At 40.8% G+C, this 24987-nt stretch overlaps 1 protein-coding gene across 2 annotated transcripts; it reads right to left on the reverse strand.

The window, feature by feature from the left end:
- Positions 1–325: 325 nt before the first annotated feature.
- On the reverse strand, positions 326–24015 carry ALAS2 (5'-aminolevulinate synthase 2). Of its 2 annotated transcripts, none has more exons than XM_037153712.2 (10): positions 23916–24015; positions 18711–18906; positions 17942–18064; positions 14363–14585; positions 13620–13804; positions 10632–10811; positions 7434–7598; positions 6586–6854; positions 5196–5358; positions 326–615 (listed from the first exon to the last, which is right to left on the reverse strand). In XM_037153712.2, the coding sequence occupies exons 2-10, from the start codon at positions 18889–18891 to the stop codon at positions 452–454; spliced, it is 1653 nt and encodes a 550-aa protein (XP_037009607.1). In that variant the 5' UTR covers positions 18892–18906; positions 23916–24015; the 3' UTR covers positions 326–451. The 2 variants fall into 2 exon arrangements, with proteins under 2 accessions (XP_037009607.1, XP_037009608.1); XM_037153713.2 differs by lacking the exon at positions 23916–24015 and adding an exon at positions 21122–21203.
- Positions 24016–24987: the final 972 nt, after the last annotated feature.

Raw genomic sequence — 24987 nt, forward strand, 5'->3', positions numbered from 1 at the left:
CGGGTAGTTGGTGGGAGCTGACTCTATCTCCTGGCTTCAGGGATTACCTGAGGCTCAGGTTTCCAGGTTGACCAGTGAGTCAATCCCTGGATTTTTCTTGAAACCACTGGGTAAGAGCCATTTCAAATAAACCTGCCATGTGTCTCAGGTCTTTGTTCAACTGACTCTGTGGTTTTTGCTCATCTTTCTGGATTTCAGTTTTCCTGTCAGTAAATTTGGGTGGTCAGAGCAACAAGCGATCCGTGGTTTATTGATGGCTCTGCCACTTGTCTTAGAGTCAGGTATCGTGCAGTTTATTCTCTGACCAACAGAGGGCTACAAATGCTGCAGTTTGCTCTTTATTTGTTTTCAGACTCAAGTCAGCCAGAGGCACACAACAAAGCAGAGGACAGGAAGAGGCCCAGCCCCGAGTGGAATGCAGATAGGGTGGGGTTCTGAGGCAGCTGGCTTCTCATGCATAGGTGGTGACATACTGGGGGCCCATGTTCCCGAAGTAGGAGCGTTCCCACTCACTCATGAGCTCGAAGTGCACAGGACGGTGACAGAAATTGCAGGCAGTCACAGACACATCCTGAAGGGGCAGCCCCACCTCAGTCCAGGCTGCCAGCAGCTTCTCTGAAGGTAGTGGGAGGAGAAGAGGGAAAGAATTGGTTAGACTAGGTTTTCTTAATCCCTATATCACAGTACAGATGTGCCAAAATACAGATCCCTTGAATCCATTGAGATGGCTTAGAACCAGAAGTAGCTCCTGGTTTGTGCCATTGTGTGTTATGAATGTTACTATTTGTGTATGGGTCCTGTGATGTGTAAAAAATTTGGAAGCATCTATTTGACACAGTTTATAGCCGTACTGGCCTGGCCCGGACCACACTGTAAGTACAGGACGTGCTGTGGCCCAAGAAATGAATACATCTACTTGGAAACTCCTAGCCTGGGGAGGAAAACAATACCGATGGTAACTGTACAGTGTTATTGTTGTGACCTGGGAGCCTGGAGTGGGGAGTGTCCTGGAGGGGATAGGAACCCAGAGGAGAGAACCTGATCCCACTGTCAGAAGTGCCTCAGGTGTGTGCCACAGCTCTGCCCACGGCTTTTTAAATGATCGCTCCCTGTGAAATCTCATCCATTCTCATGGTTTTAAAGACCATCTTTATGCTGATGATTCTGAAATTTTCACCTCCAGCCCAGACCACTCTCTTGAATCCTATACTTGTATATTCAGTTGCCTTCCTATATCTCCCATGTCAAATCAGCATCTCTAACTTAACATGAACACAACTGAGCTACTGATCCTTCGTACCCTCCACCAAAGCCTACTCTACTTTGAGCTTTACCCATCTCAGTTAATGGCAATTCCAATTGCTCAATCCATAAATTTTAGAGCCATTTATTTTTCTCTTCCTCTTACTACACATCCAATCTATCAGCAGATATCATTGGCTCTGTGTTCAAAATCTGACCACTTCTCATCACTTCCAATGCTATCATCAGGCATGAGCCATCACCATTTTTTACATGGAATTTTATAATAGCCCCATTGGCTCTCCCTGCTTTCACTTTTTCTCCTTTTCAGTCTATCCTCAACATACAAATTGGAGCAATTTTGTTAAAACCTGAGTTAGATATGTCACTGTTCTGCTCAAATCCTTCAAAACACTATCCATTTCAGAGATAAAGCCGAAATCCTTCCAATGGCCTACAATACCCTACAATATACCTTGGCCCATATTGCCCCTCAGTCCTCATTTTTCTATCTCCCTCTACACCACTCAATCTACACTCATTGTTCCTCAAATACAAAAGGATTTGTATTATATATATATATAAAATATATAATTTGTATTTATATATATATATATATATATATAGACCCTGTGTTAGGGTCTTTACTCTTAGGCCATTCCCTCTGCCCGGGATGATCCTCCCTTAGATATCTGTCTAGCTAACTCCTTCACCTTCACATTTTTGCTCAAGTGTCATGTCAATGAGCTCTATCCTTAACACTATTTAATGCTACAACCCTCTTCCAATCTAGCCCTTGTCCCCCTCACCTCATTATCACTTCCCATCCCTCCTATCCTGCTCTATTTTTTTCATAGTGCTTAGAACTACCAGGCTATGTACAATTTGACACTTGAACAACGTGTGAGTTAGTAGCACTGAACCCTGCACAGTCAAAAATTCACGTATAACATTTGACTCCCTCCAAACTTAATTACAGTCCCTCAGTATTTACAAGGGATTGATTCTGGGATCTCCCATGGACACCAAAATCTGTGGGTGCTCACGTCCCTTGAATAAAATAGTGTAGAACAATGCATACAGTCAGCCCTCTACATCCGTGGATTCCCAACCAGTAATCAAAAATACTGTTTTTTCCCATGGTTGGTTGAATTCACAGGTGTGAAACCTGAGAATACAAAGGGCCAACTAATTTTAAAAAATTACAGAGAGGGGAAGGGAAGGAGAAAGAGGAAGACAAACATCAATGTTTGAAAGAAACGTTGATTGGTTGCCTCTTGTATGACACCCCAACTGAGACGGAACCCACAACCTAGGTACGCACCTTGACTAGGAATCAAACCAGCGACCTTTCACTTTGTAACATGATGCGCAATCTACTGAGCTACACTGGTCAAGGCCCCACTTTATTTATTGAAATAAATCTACATAAGTGGACTGGCACCATTCTAACTTGTGTTTAAGGGTCAACTGTAATTTACTTATTTTAAAATGTTTTTTGACTACTTCCTTCCACCAGAATGTAAGCTCCAGAAGGATAGGGATTTTTGTGTCTGTTCTGTTTACTACTGAATCCCCAGCACCTAGAACAGTGTCTAGCACACAGTGGGTACTCTATAATAAATATTTGTTGAAAGAATGAAAGGATACCTGATTAAGCCAAGAAGATGAAAGGAAAGGAAGTAAGTCCGAGGAACGGTTTGAGGGAGAGCATTCCAATTAGAAGGAAGCGTTAATTATCAAAGTCCCAGAGGTAAGGGAATAGAGCAAAATGAGGGAGCTACAAGTCATTCAGTGCAGCTGTAGAAATAAAATTAATGTGGGGGAAGAGGTGAAGATACAGAGATCATGATGTTGAAGGCATTGAATGTCATTCCAGGGAGCTTTGACTGTTCTATAGACCAGTAGTCTCCAAGTTTCAGACTATACATTCTATCAGTATAAACATTTTAGCATGTACTTCCTATCTATGTATGTTTGTTTATATACTCTTTACATGTATCATTGTCAGTCTATATATTAAAGATCCAAATCAGGAATGCTTAATTCCAAATTTTTAAGATAAAAAGTAAACATGAAAGCCTAGGTATGCTGTTTAGTTTCCAGGACTTGTAAGTAATAAACCTGTACCTTTAAAAAGTTCCAATACCCTCACCCTATGGATTATTTTGCATACCTCCCTCCCACTGGAGACCACTACTCTGCTCCAGACAATAAATAAAGAAACATGAAGAGGTTTAAGCAAGGGAGCTATGTAGCTACATGGTCAGATGTTTACAAAAAATCCCTCTGTGGTCAGAATGGAGAACGGATTAGAAGGAAGCAAGACAGAAGCAGATAAATTAGGAAGAAATCACATTGATAAGGATTTAAAAGTTATAAATGGAGACAAGAGAACAGATTTGAGAGAGATTGTAGAGAACATTTGCAAGATTTTAAGATGGTTTGGCTGTAAGTTTGAAAGACTTGTAGAGCCATGGTAGATACCACTCATACTTCTTTCCAGAAAAAGCCCAGCATAAGTGGACACTCAGTGAACTGAGGGTGCCTAGAGCTCTATAAGGGAAGCCTAGGTAAACAGAGAGGACTGAGGCAAAGCTCCAAAAGTCTGGGTCATCAGCTTAAGCAGTAGCCTGAGTGCTTATAACCATGGCAGTAGATACAAACTCCCCAGTTCAAATCTAGTAACTGTGTGACTTAGGCCAATTACTATATATTTTGGATGCCTCAGTTTCCCCATATGTAAAATGGAAATGCTAATAATAATCATCTCTACCCCATGAAGATTAGATGAGTTCATACAAGTAAAGTTTTTAGAATGGTACTTGGCACATGATACTTAATAACTGTTGGCTAACATTATCTGATGTTTTTAATCAATGAGTGAGTGAATGGCAACTACCTATCTTGCACGCCTTGAACTCTCATACTGTCTGTGCTCCAGACAAGCAGAATGACTGATGCCATTGCATGCTCTCTGTTTTCCTATCTCTGGGTCGTTGCTGATGGAATTCCCTTATTCTGGAATGTCCTTATACCACACCACATACACTTCGAGGTGCTACACAAGGACTTCCCCGCACACAGAGCTCCCTAATTTCACCCTTCCTGCTCTCTCTAGCCATAAACAAGCACTCCTTCTCCAGCTCCCAGTGCGCTGTAGCTTATCACACTAGACTAGTACAATCCATGCCTATGCCTGTTTCCTCTGCTAAACCGTCAACTACCTACATGTCTTTCACCCAACAGACCTTAAATGAACACCTTCTGTATGTCAGGCCCCGTGCTTAAAAACTGCTTCCTGTAGGAATCCAACAAGCTTTAGGTGAATTGACTAACCTGCCATCTTTCAGGATAAAAACAAAGCTATTCAGTGAACACTATAAATCTCTCCATCCAGGCCCTGTTTTGTGCTGTCTTTATAGACTCATAGATTGACACTCCCTTCCCACTCCCTACTGTCCTCCATTTCTGTACCACCTGCTGCTGTTCTTGATTTATCCCAGGCTGCTTCTCACCCACCCCTTGCCTTTCTTAATGTTCTTCCCTCTACTAGGAATACCCCTCCACACCATCTTTCTTCTTGTGGTCCAGTACCATTCACCTTGAAAGACTCAGCTCGGGTGTCATCTCCACTAGGAAGCCTGTCTCACATCGCATATGTTGAATCAGGTCCCTCCTCTCTGTTCCCATTCACTGTCCACATTCACTGTCTTTGCTGAACCCCTTGAGATAATTGTTTGTGTCTGCTATGGCCTCCTCAACCAAACTGGAGCCCTACAAGTCTAGGGACTGTTTCTCATTCATTGAGGAACCTAGTATAGAGTTTGGCACATATTAGATGTTTCAGAAATATATTTTTAAAGTGAGTGGCATCCATTCTCTCTGAACTTCCTCAAATCCTGAGGCTGAAAGGAGGGAGAGTACTATAGGCAACAATGTCAAGAACTTACCCACAAAGTCTTCCATCATCTGAGGGCTATGATGGGGGGAGGGTGCCAGGCGCAGCAGCTCCTCACCCCGGGGGACAGTTGGGTAGTTGATGGCTTGCACATAGATGCTATGCTTGGAGAGCAGGAGATCACAGATCTTGCTGTTCAGTGCTGCATCACCCACCTGGGCTCACAAGAAAAGCCTGTCAGTATCTGCAACACTAGCCCCACTATTACTAGCTTCATGAAGCAGTTGGAGGAAACAAGATAAAGGGACAGCACTGAATTTTTGGACATAATTTTTTCATAAGGGGCTTAGTAGCAGCTCCAGAATATTTATCAAGAAGTTGCTTAGAGGCAGCAATCAAATTTTAAGGAGTGGAGTGGAAGTGGTGTTAGAGATCTTGTCTTAAAGGTGTTTGTAGAGCAAACATACTGGTTTTACTTAGCTCATATGTTAATTTGGGGTGGTCATGGATAAGAAGACAAAACCCTTAAGCCCCCTCTGGGATGCTGACATTGGGTTAATTAAAAATAAAAGATATTTACAAAAGCAGTCTTTCAAGGGAATATTGGGTTGATCCAAAGAGCAGTTACTATTTTTTTCTCATCCATAAATCAGCCACATAACATTATCTCCCTACACCCTTACCAACACACACAAATAGATGTTGTTTAAGAAAGAAGTCACAGTTCATTTTTAAAGCCAGTAAATACTCTAATGTAGTTGAGAATTCAAAATACCAGCTAGTTTCATGGCTTTTGATTTTAGGTTTTCTAACTTCAATTCTTAGTAAGAATACATTTCATGCCATGATCATACTATGCATATATACACATACATACATACATACATACATGTGCATATAATCATATAAAACTGAAAATTCCCATGAAATAATATCCTAACTATATGCGATGTACTTCAACATTTTCTTTATTGTTTTCTTTGTAAGCAACTATATTTATAGCCACTGTATCATGGGTGCGATAAGTAAGCCAATGGCCATTCCTTCGTAATATACGAGAATTTTCATCATGCATAGTTTACAGGCTCATTAACAGGCAGTTTCTTTAAGAGGATGGATGTTCAAGAAATACTTGTTAATGCTAGTCATAACCTATTAAGATGATGTTATGACTCACAAATGGTCTTGATGCACAGTTTGAAAAACACCGAATTATGTATACATCATGAAAACTCAATATTGTGAGGGTCAGGACAGTCTAATAGGGATGACATAATAGCTAATGAATGGGAAAAGAAGACTGATTAATTCAGAATGTCTGATAACGTTTCACAAATGGTTAACAAGAAAGCATCAACAATAGCTGGTGTCAGTTTGCTGGGTATTGGAAGGTTTCCAGAAGAGATAGAAAGGGAGGGCAATGGGAAGGGTGGGGCTCTCACCCGGATGGGTATGATGTGGCTGGGACAGGGGATAACAGGAAAGCCCCTGTCCATTAGTAGCTGGCGCATGTGTTTGACATTGCGCTGGTGGGCCCGCCTCAGGGCTTGGCCCTCCTCTCCCTTGAGCAGCCGCACAGATTCCAGAGCCCCAGATAGCACCATGGGAGGCAGTGAAGTGGTGAAGATGAAGCCAGCAGCATAGGAACGCACCATGTCCACCAAGTCACGGGTGCTGGCGATGTAACCACCCACACAGCCAAAGGCCTTGCCTGGAAACAAGGAGGAGGAGGATATGCACAGACCCTATTATCAGTCCCCAAAAGAACAGGATCATGCCCCAGGTAACAAAAAGAGGTGCACCAGAAGCTGTGGCTCTAGACGCCAGAAGATGGAGCTCTAGACTCCCTTCCCAGGCCTCTGGTTCAAGACAGGAGAATTATTATCACCAAGAACTGATAATTCTGCTGCTTCAAGATAGGACTTTCAAGGCCTGCCATATGCAGTGACTAGATAGGCAGGAGCTGGGTGGGGATCTTAAACTGGTTAGGCCCAAAAGTGAAGCTAAGATGAAGCTTGGGGTTGAATGGGAAAGGAGATTAGAACTACAACTCTCCACTTACTGAGTAGAACCTGGCTATTTGGCCTAGCTGAGGGGTCATCTTAAAAAACCCAGATTTTTTCAGCAACTCTTTAGAGAAGAGGGAGTGAGGGAGTCCAAGAGTTTTATAGCCTGAAACTGTGAACTATACTCAAATAGTGCCCACAGCTTTGGGGAGGAGGTAGTAAAGGATCTTTCCAGGGCCTCCTTTCTAGATTGTACATAAGGCAAGTCCAAGTCACTCACTCACCAAGAGTTCCAGAAATGATGTCAATTTTGTGCATAATTCCATCACGTTCCCCAATGCCAGCGCCCCGGGAACCATACAGTCCTACAGCATGAACCTCATCCACAAAGGTTAGAGCTCCATACTGGTGGGCCACATCACACAACTCCTCGAGGGGACAGATGGCACCTGAGCAAAGTCAAGGAATAGAGATATCATAACCCTTCCCCACTTCCAACTCCAGTGTGGAATTTGTAACCCACGACTACTTTGGGACTACTTCAAACTTCTTTATATGTATTGACTACCTTCACTTCACTGCTACTGAAACTTGTTGTCTCTCTCCCCGCCCCCCTTCTTCAGGCTATGATCAAGTCTTGCTTCTCTATTTTTTTTCTATTTTTACTTTATTCTGACAATATATGTTCTCTTGTTTATGCCACTTTCCAGCCTCTCTTTGCTTCCTTTTCCACCCGGCAAGTATGTGTATATCCACTTAGAGTTGGCACTAGCCTGTGTATATTTGTTTTTTAAAAGTCACCTTTTACTCCAGATTAATGTAGTCCTAATTTCAGATCCCACTCATTCCCTCAGCCAGGTACTGGCAACCCTGTCAATATATTTATTCTTCACTTGTCCTCCCTGTTTCTGTCTTTCTATCACTATCTCTGTTTTTGTGGCCATTTCCATCTTTGTTTCGATACTTCTATTTTTCTGTCTCAGCCTTATTTTTCTGTCTCCCCTCCCATTCCTTCCTCTTTGTCTCTCTGTCTCTCTTTCCCACCCCTTCCCTCCTTCACTTGTTTCTCATTGTGTCCCTTTGTCTACCTCTCTGACTATCTCTCTGCTTCAGACTTTCTTTCTCTATACCTTTGTGTCCCTTTCTGTGTTTCTTTGTGTCTCTGTCTATGTCTTTTCTGTGTCTCTGTGGGAGTGTATTTCTTATCTCTCTCAATTTTTTATATGAGGGGACCTCTCCACACACAGACTTAGTCTCAATCTATTGAATGAGAGTGAATTAAAAATGATCTGTAAGGTCCTCTCCATTTCCATACAGATGACCATTTCTCCATGTTATTCTAGACATCTTCTATGTTTACGGTTGTTTATAAGGTTTTCAAATGGTCGTGAATCCAATTTGTAGACTTTTTGGCTACTCTGCATATATAACAACCTATACCTTGTCCATTCCTGGAAACTACTGAGATGTAGAGAGCTAGAATACATACGAAATTTTTCATGTGGAAACAGGAACTCCATGCTAGGATCAATGTGAGCAACTGGTGGGAACAACAGCAGGAGGTATAGCCCAAGACAAAAGGGACAGTGTGATGGCTCAAGCATCAGTTCAATGGGAGAAACTCTGCCCTGCGATTGACAGTTTACACAGTTTCCATAAAAAAAAAAAGAAACCATTCTCTTGCAAATGTAAAGATGGTCCTAACACAGTTTCCACTAGAGAAATAGTGAGTTAGAGTAATCTCCGTAGTAGAAATATAATCATGGGATTGTTTTTACTTTATTGCTAGTTGTAGAAATGTGGGAGTGGGCACAACAACTTGTTTTTTTTTTTAAGAAAAAGATATTATTTATTTACTTATAGAGAGAGGGGAGGGGAGGAGAAAAAAGGAGAGAAATATCGATGTGAGAGAGGAATTTCAATCAGTTGCCTCTTGCACTTGCCCCACCCCCCCCCAGCAACCAGGAGACCTGGCCTGCAACCCAGGCATGTGCCCTGACCAAGAATTGAACTGTGACCTTTGCTTTGTGAGATGACACCCAACCAACTGAGCTACACTGGTCAAGGCATAAGTTCTTTACATATATTAATTCATTTAATTCTCACAGCTACTTTATTATTATCACCTCCATTTTTCAAATCAGGCAACTGAGACAGAACCATTACAAAACTTGCTCAAGCTAAGTACCATATTTTGCCATGTATAATGCTCACTTTTTGCCCAAATTTTTGAGGGAAAAATAAGGATGTGCATTATACATGGGTAGAACCTGAAATGCCTTGTATCTGTTCTTGTGTTTTGTAACTATTTCTGTAATCAATGTTTTGTACCATAATGTTAAAAAATAAATGCTAAAATTCTTTTATAATAAAAAATCCTAATAATTAGATTTAATTCAATTAAAAAATTAAAATGAAAGATTTTTTTCCGAAAGTTTGGGCAAAAAACGTGGGTGTGAACTATACATGGGAGCACATTATACATGGCAGGTGAGTTGTCATGCTGGGATTTGGAAATGGGTAGTCTGGTTGCACAGACTTCTCTGCCTTACCATTATACAATGCAGATGGCACATATGCTGGCTAAATCAGAGGATACTATGGACTCTCTTTTGTGTACATTGGAAAAGTAACAAATTGAATTGAAGTGAGAAGCTCTTCACTTTAGAAGGTGTGGTCTAAAACAGGATTTCTGCTCAAGAGGGCCAACAATAAAATGATTTGGGCATTGCTTCAGTTGGGGGGAAAATGAAGTAGGAGTGTAAAGATCATTTATTTCTACTTAGATCATAATAAATGGAATGACTCTCATCATCTCTAATGCTTATAACCAGATATTTTACCTTTGGGTAAACTGAGGCTCAGAGAGTTAAAGAGTTATCCAAGGTCATAGAGCCAGTAAGTGCCTGAGGTGGGATTTGAACCCAGATCTCTCTGATGTAAACACATGTTTTGATTCCAATGCTTCATACTGGACATTGAAAAAACTTCCAGGCAATAATTTGTCAAATTTTCCATTGCAGAAGCTAGACACTGAGATAATTGATGTGTGTACATCATTTATCATGGAGGGAGCCTTGTGTGACAGAATTGGAATCATACATCCTAGGGTGCAAATTACATCACTCTGGCACCAATTACTAAAGTCAGGAAAGATAAATTGAGAGCTGTGTTCGAACTTTAATTTCTTAATCTGTAACATCACTGTAATAGCTGCCTCTGTGTTTTGGCATTTACTGGCTGTGTGATCTTAGGCAAGTTACCTCATTTGTCTGTGTCTCACTTCCCTCATGTAAATGAACAGAAACAATAATAGCACCTACCCCCATAGAATTGTGAAGATCCAGTAAATTAATATATATAAAATACTAATGATTTTGCTTGGCATGTAATTAGCACTCTGTAAATGTTAGCTGTTATCATTATCATCATGGTTTTTGTGAGACCAATGTTAGTAAACATACACTCACGCATATACATACCATCCATGGAGTGAACAGTCTCAAAGGCCACAATTTTGGGTGTCTCAGAGTTGGACTTATTTAGAAGTCTCTTCAGGTGGTCAGGGTCATTGTGCCTGAAGACAAACTTGGCTGCTCCACTGTTGCGGATACCTTGGATCATTGAAGCATGGTTGCCTGCATCTGAGTAAATCTCACACCCTGAGGAACCAGATGCATAGTTCATAAGTTTCTGTCCCAGAATTCCCACTTTAACCTCAGGACTGACCTGGCAGGGGTAGAAGAAAATCCCTTTCCTTCTTTTGAAGACCCTGCTCTGCTTCCTCCTCCTCTGGAAACTTTCATGACCTCTTGCTTCCATGGAAGAACTCCCCTTTACTAAAATTCTGACCCCACAACTTTGCCTGTGGTCATTTCGAACCCTAGTCTGGCCTCTGACTTTCTTCAAGTAGAGGAAATTTAAATCATTTCCCAAGAAGCTCTAGAGTTTCCTGAGGACAGGGCCTAGGTTCCTTTTCTTAGACATAATATCAAGCCTTAGAAAGGAATTGATCCCATAGAATACTTGTCGATTTGTACTAATGCTAGATTCTTCTTAGTCCAGATGAAATCCCACCTTTTCCAGGTAGCAATCCTCTGCTCACAAGGTGGATAATTATCAGACTTTCACAGTTTGAATAATAAACTCGTGGCACATGATAGCTTAAAGGACCATTAATGACCATGGAATCCAGTTCCTTTAATGTACAAATGAGGAAGCTAAAGTCCAGAGAGGGGAAGACCTTTCTCTAGAATCTGAGGAATGTAGGACTTTTTACTGGGAAATACTGGAAGGACAGGTAGAGTGGGGGAAGTCGGTGGAGGTAGTTGAATCCTGGCCTACAAACTGCACTAATATCAAGGAACTGTGGATTTCGTTAGAGCAAGGTATGACTTCTATTTGAGGAAATCAGGCATGATTTCCTGGTGAACCTATTACAAAGAAGTAGACTGGAAATTTCTTAAGAGCAGAAACCACATCTTTTTTATCTTTCTGTTCCTGATACCCAGTATAAGGCTAGGTACACAGTAGCTGATCAATAAGCATTTCTTGAATAAATGGATGAATAAACATAACTCATTTACAAGTGAGCGAATGAATATATAAACGAATATATTATTGAATGAAAGAATGAGAAAAGGGGTATCAAAAATGAGGCTTAAGAGGTAAGTAGAGGCCAGATTATTTGGGGCTTCAGAAGTCATGATACAGAATTTAGAATTGGTCCTAAGGGCAATGGGGATCTGTGAAAGGATTTTGGACAGGGGAGTAACAAAAATGTGCTTGTGGTTTTTTTAAAAAATATTTTATTTATTTATTTATTTTTAGAGAGAGGGGAAGGGAAGGAGAAAGAGTGGGAGAGAAACATCAATGTGTGGTTGCCTCTCTTGAGTCCCCCGCTGGGAACTGGCCTGCAACCCAGGCGTGTGCCCTGACTGGGAATCGAACCGCGATACTCCGGTTCACAGGCCCGCGCTCAATCCACTGAGCCACGCCAGCCAGGGCTGTGTTTGTGTTTTTAAAATATCATTCTGCCTGATGTGAAGAACGGATTGCAGGAGGGCAAAGGTGAAATCAAGAAATTTAATTGGTCTAGGCTAGGATGTTTGCAGTGGAAATGAAAGAAGTTGAATTGTAATGATTGAGGAGGAGATTCATTAAAAAAATTTCAAAGGATGTTGGACTGAGTTGGGGTCATGTGTAATCTTAGAAAAAGCTTCTGAGAAGCAGTTGTTATGTTTATAGTGTGCTAAATAAAGAATCAGCAGGAATTGAGGAAGGCATATTAAGTATGGAGACTTCTCTCAAGCAGTTTGCCAGTTAAAAGGAGGAAAAGGGTAGGGCAGTAGCTAGAGCATAATGAGGGGAATTTTTTGTGTGTGAGATGCAAGAGACTTCAATATGTTTAAAGAAAGGGAGAGGCTGAAGATATAGGAGAGAAGGAACTTTATAGATCAAAGTTCTTGAGGGGGTAGAGGGGTATGGGACAAAGAGCACCAGCAGCAGAATTTGTCAACAAGGAAAAGGGCATCTCTTCCACTGTAACAGGAGAGAAGAACGAGGAGAGGGCATGTGGAGATGCTAATGTGGGTGAAGTGGTGGTGTAGAAGAGCTGAGAATGAAGATCGGCAAAACTTCCTTGGAGACTTGGAGAACTGACCATGGAAACAGGATTGCCAGAGAGCATAGAGAAGCTGTTATAAGTTGGGGACTATAAATTTTTAATAACTCCCATCTGAGCAATTACATCAGCCCAAGATTGACAGAGAAGATGAAAAGTTATATTCATCTAGGTTTGGGGGTATGATGGAAGGATGACAGGCATGTGAGTTGAGGATATTATTGACCGGAAAGTGGGAGAGTGGGAAGGTGGGATGTTACTGACTAGAGAGTAGGAGAGTGGTAAGACAGGATCCAGTGTACAAGAGAAGGGATTGGCTTTAGGCAGGAGGGATATACCTTCAATGTGTAAAAGAAAAGAATGAAAGAATAGATGAACAATTAGACAGATTTGTAGGTTTGGTGGCTATAAGTTAAAGGAGTCCCTATCTGGTGGCTTCTTTTTTTCTTTGTGATGTATGATATAAGGTTATTTACTAAGAGTGAAGGAGGAGGTAGTCACAGGTTTTAGAAGAGGGAAGAAAGTTTTAAAAAGTGGATTTGGAGACATAAAATGACTGTTTGTGAGAATTAAGAGCCCAGTTGAATGGGGCTGACAAATTTATTGTGTTACTCTTCTGCAAAGTTGGGTAACATTTCTTAATAACGGTCTTTAGCCTCTGTATGGAAGAGGAGAAAGGAGAGGGGTATAGTCGACCAGTGAATGTTGAGGATATGCAAGGTAGGTAAAAAAGAATGGCAACGGGAGCAAGTGACTCAGAATAGAGGGAAGGAGTGATGAAGACAGTGAGACTGTACGCTGTAGTGCACGATACCAGCCCTGAAAAAAGCTTAGGCCTTAGGGTTACCTGGCAGGATCTTGGCCAAGGTGAAAAGAGTAGAATCATTTGCCACAAAGCAGGAGGAGAAGAGCAGGGCTGAATCCTTCTGGTGCAGCTCAGCCAGCTCCTGCTCCAGCTCCACATGAAATTTACTGGTACCTGAGATATTGCGGGTACCACCAGCTCCAGCTCCATGACGCTGCAGGGTCTCCCTAGTCAGGAAAAAAGCAGAGGAGAGACAAAGAGGAGAGGAAATCCTTGTCAGACACTTAGGAACTGAGTAGGTTCTCTTCCTCAATTGGGGTCAATGTTGACTTAGTGGTCCTGAGTGAGCTGTGTCCTAAGTGGCCAAGTAGAGGGCAGGAATGGGGTGGGGGGCACGAACCCTCCTTTTTAGGCTGCAGGCACTCTGGAATGGAGGGAGAAGGTAGGTTGAGCTTCAGCAGCTTGGAAGATTTTCTAGAGGTCACATACCATCTCTGGAAATACTCACTCTACAGCCAGAGTGAGAGCTCAGGGACAGTGGGCTTGCTTGTCCTTTCATCCTATTGTCTATATCACTGGACAACCAAGAGTTTAGAAAATATGGTTTGTTGACTGACTTAGTTCATATCATATCTGAGGATTAAATATGCTGGAGGGCCTTGTACAGCAGGAGTAGTTGGTGGAACTCAGGTTTCCACTTCCAGCTCTGCTTTCTCTTTCCACATGTGGCTTTGACTCTTCTCTGGATTATCCCCAGAGCTCATGTCCCAGACACTACTACTCACTGTGTGGCTTGCAAGACCCGAGGGTGCCTGCTCATGCCTAGGTAGTCATTACTGCACCAGACAGACACATCCTTTGCAGACACAGATGTTTCAGGGAAGTGTTGGGCAAAGGGGTATGCATCAGCCCAGCGATTCACAGTCTTGAACACACGGTAGGTGTGGTCCTGCTTCTTCTCCATGATCTTGTCCCTGAAAAATTGCTCATAACCAAAGACGTGGTTTCCTGCAGGAATAGAGATGGGGATGAAAAGAATTCATTTAAAAATCACTTCCTGGCTAGTCCATACTTCATGTATGCTATTGATTTTAACTTCTCTAATCTTCTTTACATTTATCCCTTTATTTGACCAGTTAAGAACTTGCAGGGACATAGTAACTCTCCACTACTTCATTCAACCATCCCTTTGCTTACTCACTCATTCACTCAATAATTTATTTATAATTCACTCAGGCTTTCTACCCCTGGCATGAACTCATTTCTTTTTCTGAGGTTAGTGTGGAAGCCTCCCTACTGGAATCACTACTTTCAGTTTCAGTGGAAAGAGTATTGACAGATCTAGTTTCAAGTAATTACTCTGCCACTTCCTACTTGTATGACTTTAAGTCATGAATTCTCTCTCTTAGATTTAATTTCCTCATCTGTAAAATGAGGCTAATAACACCTTCATGCAAGACAGAATGTAAAACCCCCAAACTAATATCTGGCATATATAGTATTGTTATGACTAAAATAATAGTAGTAGTGGTACTAATAATAATAACAACTAATATTTGATCATGTTATTATAGCCAGCACTTAATTGCTGTCTATTACATGTTGTTCTGTTTTATGAAGTTTACACCTATTGCTTTATTTATTTCTCACAACCACCCTATGTGGAATGTTCTATTAGTATCTTCATTTTAAAGGAAACCAAGGCATAGAGAAGTTAGGTAACATTTTATTTTGAGGTTAAGTAAATTGACCAAGGTCATACAACAAGTAAGATGTCTACAAGTAAGTAATCTAGAGCCCATTACTTTAACCACTACCATTGCAAAATGGGGCAGCCCTACTTTCAGAATAAATTGAAATAACACATGCCAAAGAACTTGTTAAACTCCAGAACTCTATATATGAGCCAGAAACCATGATTGTTGCTGATAGTAACTTATGAGGTAGGGGTGTACACTAGTAACATGTTTTGCTGCAGGTATATTAGGAAATATGTATTAAAAAGTTGTTAAAATGTACAGACCAACATACCTAGAGAAACTTTGTAGTACATTTAACAGAAAAGTTACTGATATCCAGAATTTATTTTTTATAAGTTGAAAGACTGCTATGAAAAATTTTCAACCCAATAGAAATGTAGGCAAAAAATATAAACTGAGAATTTAATAAATGTAGAAAAATATGCTTAATCAGGGAAAAATCAAACTGTATAAACACATTTTCACCTATCAAACTGATAGAGTTAAAAGTTTTATATTATCAATTGCTAGAGAGAATGTGAGAATATAGATACTTTCTCTGGTAACTGGTACAACACTTTGGAGGGCTAATTGGCAGTATTGACTAATATTGAAAATGTACATACCCTTACACCCCGAGAATTTCTACCTCTTAGTGTCTATCCTAGAGAAACACTAAGCTACATGCATGAGGAGGTACAGTTAGTGAGGTTTGTTTCACCACTGTTTGTAACAGGAAAAATTGGAAGCAACCCAATAGAAGAGTACATAAATTATCTGAAGTATATTCATAGTAGGTCTAAAATAATACTATATATTCTATGTGGGTACATTTTATGTATGTAACACCAGCAAACAATATGAACTGGAAAAATATGCACAAAAACTAGAAACAATAGTCTGAAATATAGGTGTTTGATTAACTGAATGATGTTGTATCCATGCTACAGAAAAAACTTCAATTCTTAATAATTAGTATGCAGCTCTATGTTTAGAGACATGGAATGATGTCCATGAGACATAATTAAGTAAAGAAAGAAAAGTAACGAGCTGTGGGTAGAATAAAATCATATTCCTAATAAAAATATGTGTAGACGAGAATGTAGGAGGTCTGTAGGTGTGTGTGTGTTTAGTCATGGAAAAATATCTGAAAGAAAATATTGCAAAAAATAATGGTGGATAGTAGAATTATGATTTTAAATTTCTCTCTTTATACTTTTCCTGTATCTGATAGAAAATATTTTATATTTGAATCATATTCCTCTTATATTAGAGAAATAAAACAAATTCCATTATGAAAATGGTGATAAACACACACGAAAGAGGGAAAAGGCTCTCTATGAAGGACAAGAATTTCTGAAAGAAGCATGAAAAAGAAATAATAACAATAAATGTAATATTTAATAAGGCCTCATATAAAACTAGAAAAATGTCCATAAATGTAATTTTATTTCTTCCTCATGTAACCTGTAGAAGCAGGTGTTATAATCCACTGAAAGGAAGTGAATTACTTGCCAAAGCACGCAGGTCCAGCAAGTGCAGCATTAAAATTTAAACTCAGACTCCCTTTGGTTTCATAGTGCTTCCTTGCCATTTCCTCTACTGTGTCAGAAACCATTTCAGCACTCCTTCCATATTTCTACCTCAACACATTCAGAAGTCGTGTTGTTCTGTAGCAGGTATGTGACCTTCTCTGAAATTTGCTGTGGCTCCTGGGAACTGGAGAATGGATTCCTCAGGCTGGTTGAGGGAGCTGGGCAGGTCTGACAGGGAGAGTGGGATTCATTAGCCATGAAGGTGTGTGTGGGGGGGGGGGTGCAAAGAAAGCATTTGTTGTCCTTTTTAACTCAAAAGAGCATACAATAGTTCAAGTTTATAAAGTAGATAAGCCTTCTGCAGAATAAAAAAAAAGTTCTGCAAAGTGAGCACTTATTCATCTACTCAGGCGGAGACTCCTGTGTCAGGAAACCTTCCATAAGGTGAATCACACTTCTCTCTACTAGAATTTTCCCTTGGGTGAGGTAACTGGGGCAGTCAGTCTGGGTCTTGCATGCAAGAGTTAGATACAGGGCAGTATATGTATCTTACTTTTCTTTTCTGAATGTCATTAAAATTCAATTTTGAAAATTTTACCCATAATGATATCCCAAAAGGGCCTAAGAAAGATGTCAACAATGTGATCATGTCTCAAGTGTGATTATCTTGAGTGATCAGTACCATTTGAGTTGACTTGGGACTCCGTATCATTGTATAGTATGTACCTGGTTCTAACACTTACTCTTCCATGTAAATCCAGATTGTCATAGACTGGTATTGCTTAAATGTGGGATCTCATCCTGTTGGGACCCATTTATCCACTGAGAGAGAAGAGGAAGAACTCTAGAATCTCATTTTAGGTTAATGGCCAAAAGTGACTATTAATTGCCTATCTATGTATATGTATTGGGAAGGATGAGCTTCAGTGCCTGGTCTAAGCTATTGCCTACCATGGTTCCTGTGGAAAAACTGGACTCCCCATCCTGAGATGCATACTAACTGTCCTTAGATTAGCCTAGCTCAGGAGTGTAGTGAAGTGAGTTCAAGTGTGAGGAGTAGAGGTTGGATGATATGGAACTTGACTCCAACCTGTCTTGAAAGTCTTCACATCCTCCTGGACTTCTGGGGCTGCCTTCTGCACAATCTTGCTCTTCCCATCCTGGAGTTCTGAGAGCATGAAGGGACAGTGGCTCTTGGCCCAAGATGGAGAGTCTATGGAAGGTAAGAAAGTAAATGGTAGTGCATTTCTAACCATGAGTTCAGTATAACAATTATTACTGAAACCTACTGTACCCCAAAGTGCCATGTTAAGCTATGGTAGAGACACATAGATGGATGAGCCTGGTCCTGGTGCTATGGGAACCCCTAAACTGATAGTAATGGCACACACTGAAGATACATTATGAACAGTGCTGGGATGGGAGAGAGGACTTATGCTATGGAAGTCTAGAATAGGGAAGACACATGATCCAGAATTGGAATTGGACTGGCTGTATGTCTATGCAGGCTGTGCAAAGGAGATGAAGCACAAGTTAAATGTCTCATGAGAAATATGGGATACTCTGGTAAAGAATATGGAAGAGGATCATTTGACAGGAGCAAAGGCTCAGAACGTTGAGATAACAGGCAATTTTAAATAGTTTCAGAATGACTGGAATAGATAGAGTATGAGAGGCATAAAGAGTAAGACTTTAGAGATACTGGCAGAAGTCAGATCCCAGAATATATTTTTAGGCCATCTCATTCTGCTTTAACACTTTTTACATAACCCCTACCAATTATTAAGCGATGATGAATAGTATGACTTGGAATCTTGTCTCTAGGACATTCTCCACTTTTTCCAGTAGCCCCTTCTTACCTCCTCCAGCCTTGGTTGCCTTAAGGTGGATTTGAGAACAGGTAGGTCCTTGGGTGGCCAGGATGGGGCAGCATCCAATACCAAAAAGGAACTGGTGAGTCTTAATCACTTTGCTCAGGAGGCCTGAGGGGCCACGGGCAAGTACTGGGCAGCGCTGTAGCAATATGGCTGCTGCCACCATCTTGATCCCGAAGTCCTGCAGAAGATGTGGAAGAGATGAGATCCCATTATGAATACCTGGCCTAAAGCTAAAGGTCATTCCTGTGTTTAATCCTTTGCCTTTAGCTTCTGACCCAGTGCTTGTCCTTATTGTCCTTTCAGGGTAAGAACTTTCCCACTTTTAAAATGTACCAATAGGGCATCAGAAAGGAAGAAGAGACTGACTGTTAAACAAATATATGAAGGAAAGAGTTCCAACTGGAGGTCGGAAAGCCTGAATTCTGATTCAGACTTTGCCACTGATCCCTCTGTGATGCAGAGAATCACGAAGTGTGATTATGTATGGCAGGATGGGAACTGATAACCTACTGAACCTTTAAATCAACACTTAAGGCCAAGAATATTGGCTTCATACAAGTGGAGATTAAACCTGACAATGCACACAGATATGGTTGACCAGGGCTTGTGAGCCTCAACCCAGAGTTTTCCCTGAGCAGGCTCAGGCAGAGAAGGAGAATGAGTTTGAAGTCACAGACACCATCTTAAGTACATTCAGGGAATAGGACAAAAGAGCAGGCTCTAGGTCCTACAGAACCTGGAATTCCAAGCTGTTCCCCAAGACTGGAATTCTGTTGTTCTTTGACTTGCCTCTGCAGTTTGGAAAAGCACAGATAGAGAAAGAGGTAAAAGCAATACCCAATAGTTTGGGAAACAAGTCTATGGGTGAATGAAAGAGATGGAGACTAACACAGAGGAAAGAAAGGGGACAGAGAGAAGATCCTTAAAGAGAAACCAGAAACCAATGTCACCCCAATAAATTCAATAAACAACAAGCAAGCAAACAAAGAAAAACCCAAATGTACATATAGGTATTCAATAAGTATTTGTTGAATCTGGAAGTAAATTAATGAATGAACACGGACTCAAATAGAAAAAAGATGAGAGTAGGGGAAGACTCAGGAAAAAAGAAAAATAGGAAAGATAAAAGAAGGAAAGTGAGAGAAAACAAAGGTAGAGTGGCAGTAGTGGATTTAGAAGTACAGAAATTGTGGGAAAGAGATCAAAGCCAGAAGAGAAAGGGGCAGGGTACAGATAAGAAAAAGGAGAGGTGGACTGTTCCAGAGAAACAGAGGACAAAAGGATGATGGGAAATACAAGATAGGGGAAAAGAATGAGCTGAGAGAAACAAAGAGTGGAGAGAAAATGGGAGGAAGGTATTATGAGGGAGGGAGGGAAGGAGGAGAGATATTAGTGAGAGAGAAAGAAGAGGTAGAGGCAGAGACAGAAGGACACGAAGAGAAAGTGAGATCAGATCAAGGAATGTACAGGAATATATAGACTCAGAAAACTGAGAGCAGGAATGGAGAGAATCTAGCAGTGGCAGAGTCAGTCAGGCATAAATATGAAGGAGAAAAGCATCGGGAGATTGTGGGAGTCAGGGAGAGCAACAGAGGAGTTAGGAGAAGAAGGGCTCTGCCCTGATGAGGGAGATGAGATAGTGACAGGAGGGAGTAGAGACAAGGTCAAATGATAGAGACAAAGAGGTAGCTAAGGTGGATTAAGGGTTGGGATAAAGGAAGGCTGAGAGATACTCAGAGAAAGACCGCTAGAAAGAGCAAGAGGGAGGAACAGATTAAAAGACAAGGGCAAACTGGATATCCAACATCAGTGGATCAAAAGACAAGATATGGGACAGGCAAACAGGAGAGATATGAAAGAATGTGGGAAGACTAAGGCCCTGGCGCCATCAGGACAGCAACTGAGCACTAAAGGTGCTACTAGATATAGAGTCTTATGTTATGAGGGACGAATGAACAGAGGGAACTCGTGGCCCTGTTCTCATATGGCAACCTCCTTCACCTCTTACAAAGCAACACCCCTCCCTTCCAGATCTCACAAAGCAAGCATGCTCTCCCTAACTCACAAAGCAATCTCTTCCCCTTTTTACACCCCAAAGAAAAAGCATCCTCCCTCCAACTCTCACAGGCTGTCATATGAGCAAAAGTTAGTATCGGGGGCAGGGCATGTGGGTCCTGAAATTGGGAAAGGACAAGAGGGTATTTAAAGAACTAAATGAAGCTCACCATATTAAGCCTTTGAAGACAGTGCCTGGCACATAGTTTCAATAAATTCTAGCTTTTTTTATTTCAATTCCAACTCCCCAACTCCCTATTGAGTATTCTTGAAAAGTCACTTCCCAACTCTGGGTCTCAGCTTTCATTAGCTGTCAAATGTAAGGTATTTATACCTACCTTGAATGGTAGGTAATGAATTGGATCCAATTCCTATATCGTATCTGGAGGTATGAGTTTTCTTTTCCTTGCCTGCCTGCGAAGGTTAAAGCACTTGAGGCTGGGCCTGCAGAATGCAGATAAAGCTCCCAGAGTTTATCGCCACTGAGGTCTGACCAGATGAGACCAGGGTGTGAGAGAGAAAGGGAGCTCCTTTCCAGAATCACCTCTGGGCATCTGGCTGGGGCTGACGCTGGCTATTGGTGGTGAGGAGGGGTGGGTAACCCAGGGAGAGGCAGGCAAAACAGATGGTTAGGTTCTGGCTCCTAGAAACTCCTTTTTGACATAAACACTGACAGTTATGACAACAGTGGGGCATGTAATGGTAAGGAAAGTAGCAGAGATTGGAAGCAAAGTCAAGTCCCACTTTTAGATGAGGGTGGATTAAGGCCTACTCTCATCTCCTTTATAAAAATGGAAGAGGTACAATATACTCATCACCTCTAATGGGCTTTTGGCCACATTGTTCTCATAGACCTAGAAAAATATAGACTACTTCTTGGAATTTGTTGAACTATCATGTTCTTTCAAGCCTCAGTTCCATTTTCTCTGTTCTTATACTTCTTTCCTGGAATTTATCTTGCCTCACTCTGCCAGTCCATTTTTATGACCCATAACCTTATAGTCTAGTTACCTTGGGCTCTGTTTACATTCCATCCTGCTACCTGTCATTGAACTGGAGTGAGTCAAGTTGAATAAAAGTAAACTTTTAGCAATTTAGGATATTAAGAACACAGCCTCTGGAGCAAGACTATTTGTTTTTTAATCCTGGCTCTACCACTCACTAGCTCTGGGACCTTAGAAATATGACATCTCTGCTCTGTAAAATGTAGACAATAACAAGGATGTTCTATTTCACAGGGATGAAGATTCAGTAAGATAATCTATATAAAATATATATTAAGAGTGCCTATCCCATAGTAAATACCAAAAAACTGTTAGCTATTATTTTTATTTTCTACATTTCCTGTGTAGGGAAAGTAAAGGTACAGCCAAAGGAATTTACATTATGAATACACCAGACTAGGTCTGCAAAGTTGATTCTTGTCTCAATCCTGATTCTTGTTCTTATCTGTTAGAATTTACTATATGAATTTGGGCCCTGTACTTTCCATCTCTGGGCCTCAGTTTCTCTACAGAGATTAGACTAGAGAACTTCATAGATTTTCATCAGATTCTAATAGTCACACACTCACAGAGTACTCATTGTTAGAAAAGCTTCACATGCATTGACTTATTTAATCCTTGTGACAACCCTGTGAGGTAGACACTAATATCAACTTTATTTCAAAGATGAGGAAACTGAGATTCAAAAAGAGTAAATAACCAGTCCAGATCACAGAGCTACTAAATAGAAGAACCTGGATTTGAACCCAGGCAATCTGGTTATAGAGCCTAGTAACTTAACTACTGTGGATCTATGATTCAAATATTACTACATGTACTCTTGACTGAGATGCCAACTCCAGAGGTCAATGTCCTCTGCTGCACTAGGAGGTCTCTTTCTGGGATACTTGATTTTGACCTGTGATCAATGCCTTTCCCAAAGGAACAGATTTCTAACTGAAGCAGAATTTCAGGCACTGGTAAACATTCATTCATTCTACCACTTAACTTATACACCCATTGTGTGGCAGTCCTTGCCAGGGGTATTCTTAAAACAATGCTTTTATTCATAGAGATAATGGTAAAATTTGGGGTCAAATGACTAGAAGGTTTTCCTTGCACCTTAAGATCCTCGCTCATGTCAGCAGCCCATCTGTAATCCCAGATAGCAGAAGGCCAACCACAACTTTACTCCAGCTGAGAGCCAGAAACTACTAACTTTGGCATTCCTTGCTCCCTCTCCCCTTAATGGCCTGCTTTGTAAGAATCAGGTCTGAAATAGATGCATTCACTTCATCTCAGGAATTGGAAGCATCAGGCTTTATTTCCCTTCCCAGCACCCTCTCTCCATCATGGAAGATCATAGAGAATTTTAGATAACTGGAAGCAGAGAATCAGAAATTCTTAGAAACAAAAATTTAGTAGACCATAAAATCAAAATTCAAAGAGGCTGTGGAAATCATAGACCAACCAGCTCTCTTTTCAGGTCTCACAATGAATTAGGGTGAGAATACAAATCTATTGACTTTCAGCATAGAGCCCTTTCAGTGACACAATATTCCTCTTTCGCCCTTTCCTCCTTACTTCTGTTAATTATTCATCTCTCAATTCCTTCACATTTATCTCTCCCTACACAGTTCATTATTTCCATTATCTCCACATTCTCTTCATTTTTTCTTCCTACTTCTGCCCCCCTACTATCTGACTCATTGATCTCTGCAATCAGCCAAGCAGAGTTAAGGAGTCAAAGTGAGAAGAAATATGAAGATGTCTTTTCAGGGAACAGAAAAGGAGAGGAAGAGAGAGACAGAGACTGAGAGATACAGAAAGAAGAAAGAGATGGAAAGCATGAGATTGAGAGAGAGAGAGAGGGGATACAGACAACTCAGATGAAGAAAAAATAAGAGAAAGCTAGCGTGTCAGAGACTGACCTTGAAAACTGACAAAGGAGAGGAAACAAGGGGGAAAAGACAAAGGAAAGCTGAAAATGAAAAGCAGGAAAATACATAGGGCAAAAAGAAAGAAAATAACAGAGAGACAGATTCTAAGAAACAAAGTCAGATCTAGACAGGCCAGAGAATTGGCACGTGCAGCTTTGAGGTGGGAAGACAGACCAGAAAGAGGGCTCCAGACTGAAAGTGACTCTTACCTGTTGCCCTGCACTGAGGACGAACGAACGACACAACGGGGAGGGTGCTATGGGTCAGGACCTGGTATTTATCCCTTCCTCCTTGGCTTGGCTCCACCCACCCTGCCTACTGCTGGCTTGGCCCTGCTCAAAGTTATCTAAGGCCCTTGTTAGAGATAAAACCCTATATAGTCCCTTCTTACCTCCTCTCTCCCTCAACATTGGCTCTCCCCTCTCAATTTCTTTCTTTTTTTCCTCTGCAGTAGTAAAATGAACTTACTGGGCTTTGGAATCAGGTCATCCAAATACAGCTAAAACACCTTGAACAAAATTTCTCACTGGATGATGTTCCATGGTTGGGTAGACCCATTGAAATTGCTAGCAATCAAATTGAGACATTAATTGAGAACAATCAATGTTACACCTCACGGGAGATAGCTGACACACTTGAAATATCTAAATCAATAAAGTCATTGGTGAAAATGAAAAATGTGTCTTTTATTTTATGGAAAAAACTAAACAGATTTTTGGCCAACCCAATAATTAATTTATAAAGGAAATGAGCTATGGTACTACAAAAATATACAGAGGAACTTCAAGTGCATATTGCTAAGTGAAAGAAGCCAATATTTTAAAAGTTCCCTCTTTATTATTATAACTGTAAGATGATCAAAAAGACAAAACTATGAAATCAAAATGAAGATCAGTGATTACCAGGAATTTGAAGGTGGGGGAGGCATGAGTCACTCAAGCACAGGGGATTTTTAAGGCAATAAAACTATTTTGTTTGATACTGTAATGGTAAATACATGTCATTGTACATTTGTCAAAACCCCTAAAATATACAACACAAAGAATAAACCCTAATTTTCTGGGCTTCCAGTCAAATGGCAGTAAGGTAAATGCAGTACTCCCATCCTTCCACAACCACATCAAAATTACTACAACTAAACTACAGAACAACCATCATTCAGAACCACCTGAAATCTAGCAGAATAAAAGTTCTACAACTAAGGATATAAAAAAGAAGCCAAATCCAGGCTGGTAGGAGTGGCGGAGATGAAGAACAGGATGATCCCAGAGCCCTGCTATA

Source organism: Artibeus jamaicensis, unplaced genomic scaffold (assembly GCF_021234435.1).
Source record: "Artibeus jamaicensis isolate MK-2021 breed Jamaican fruit bat unplaced genomic scaffold, CSHL_Jam_final contig_1410, whole genome shotgun sequence".
Classification (NCBI taxonomy): domain Eukaryota; kingdom Metazoa; phylum Chordata; class Mammalia; order Chiroptera; family Phyllostomidae; genus Artibeus; species Artibeus jamaicensis.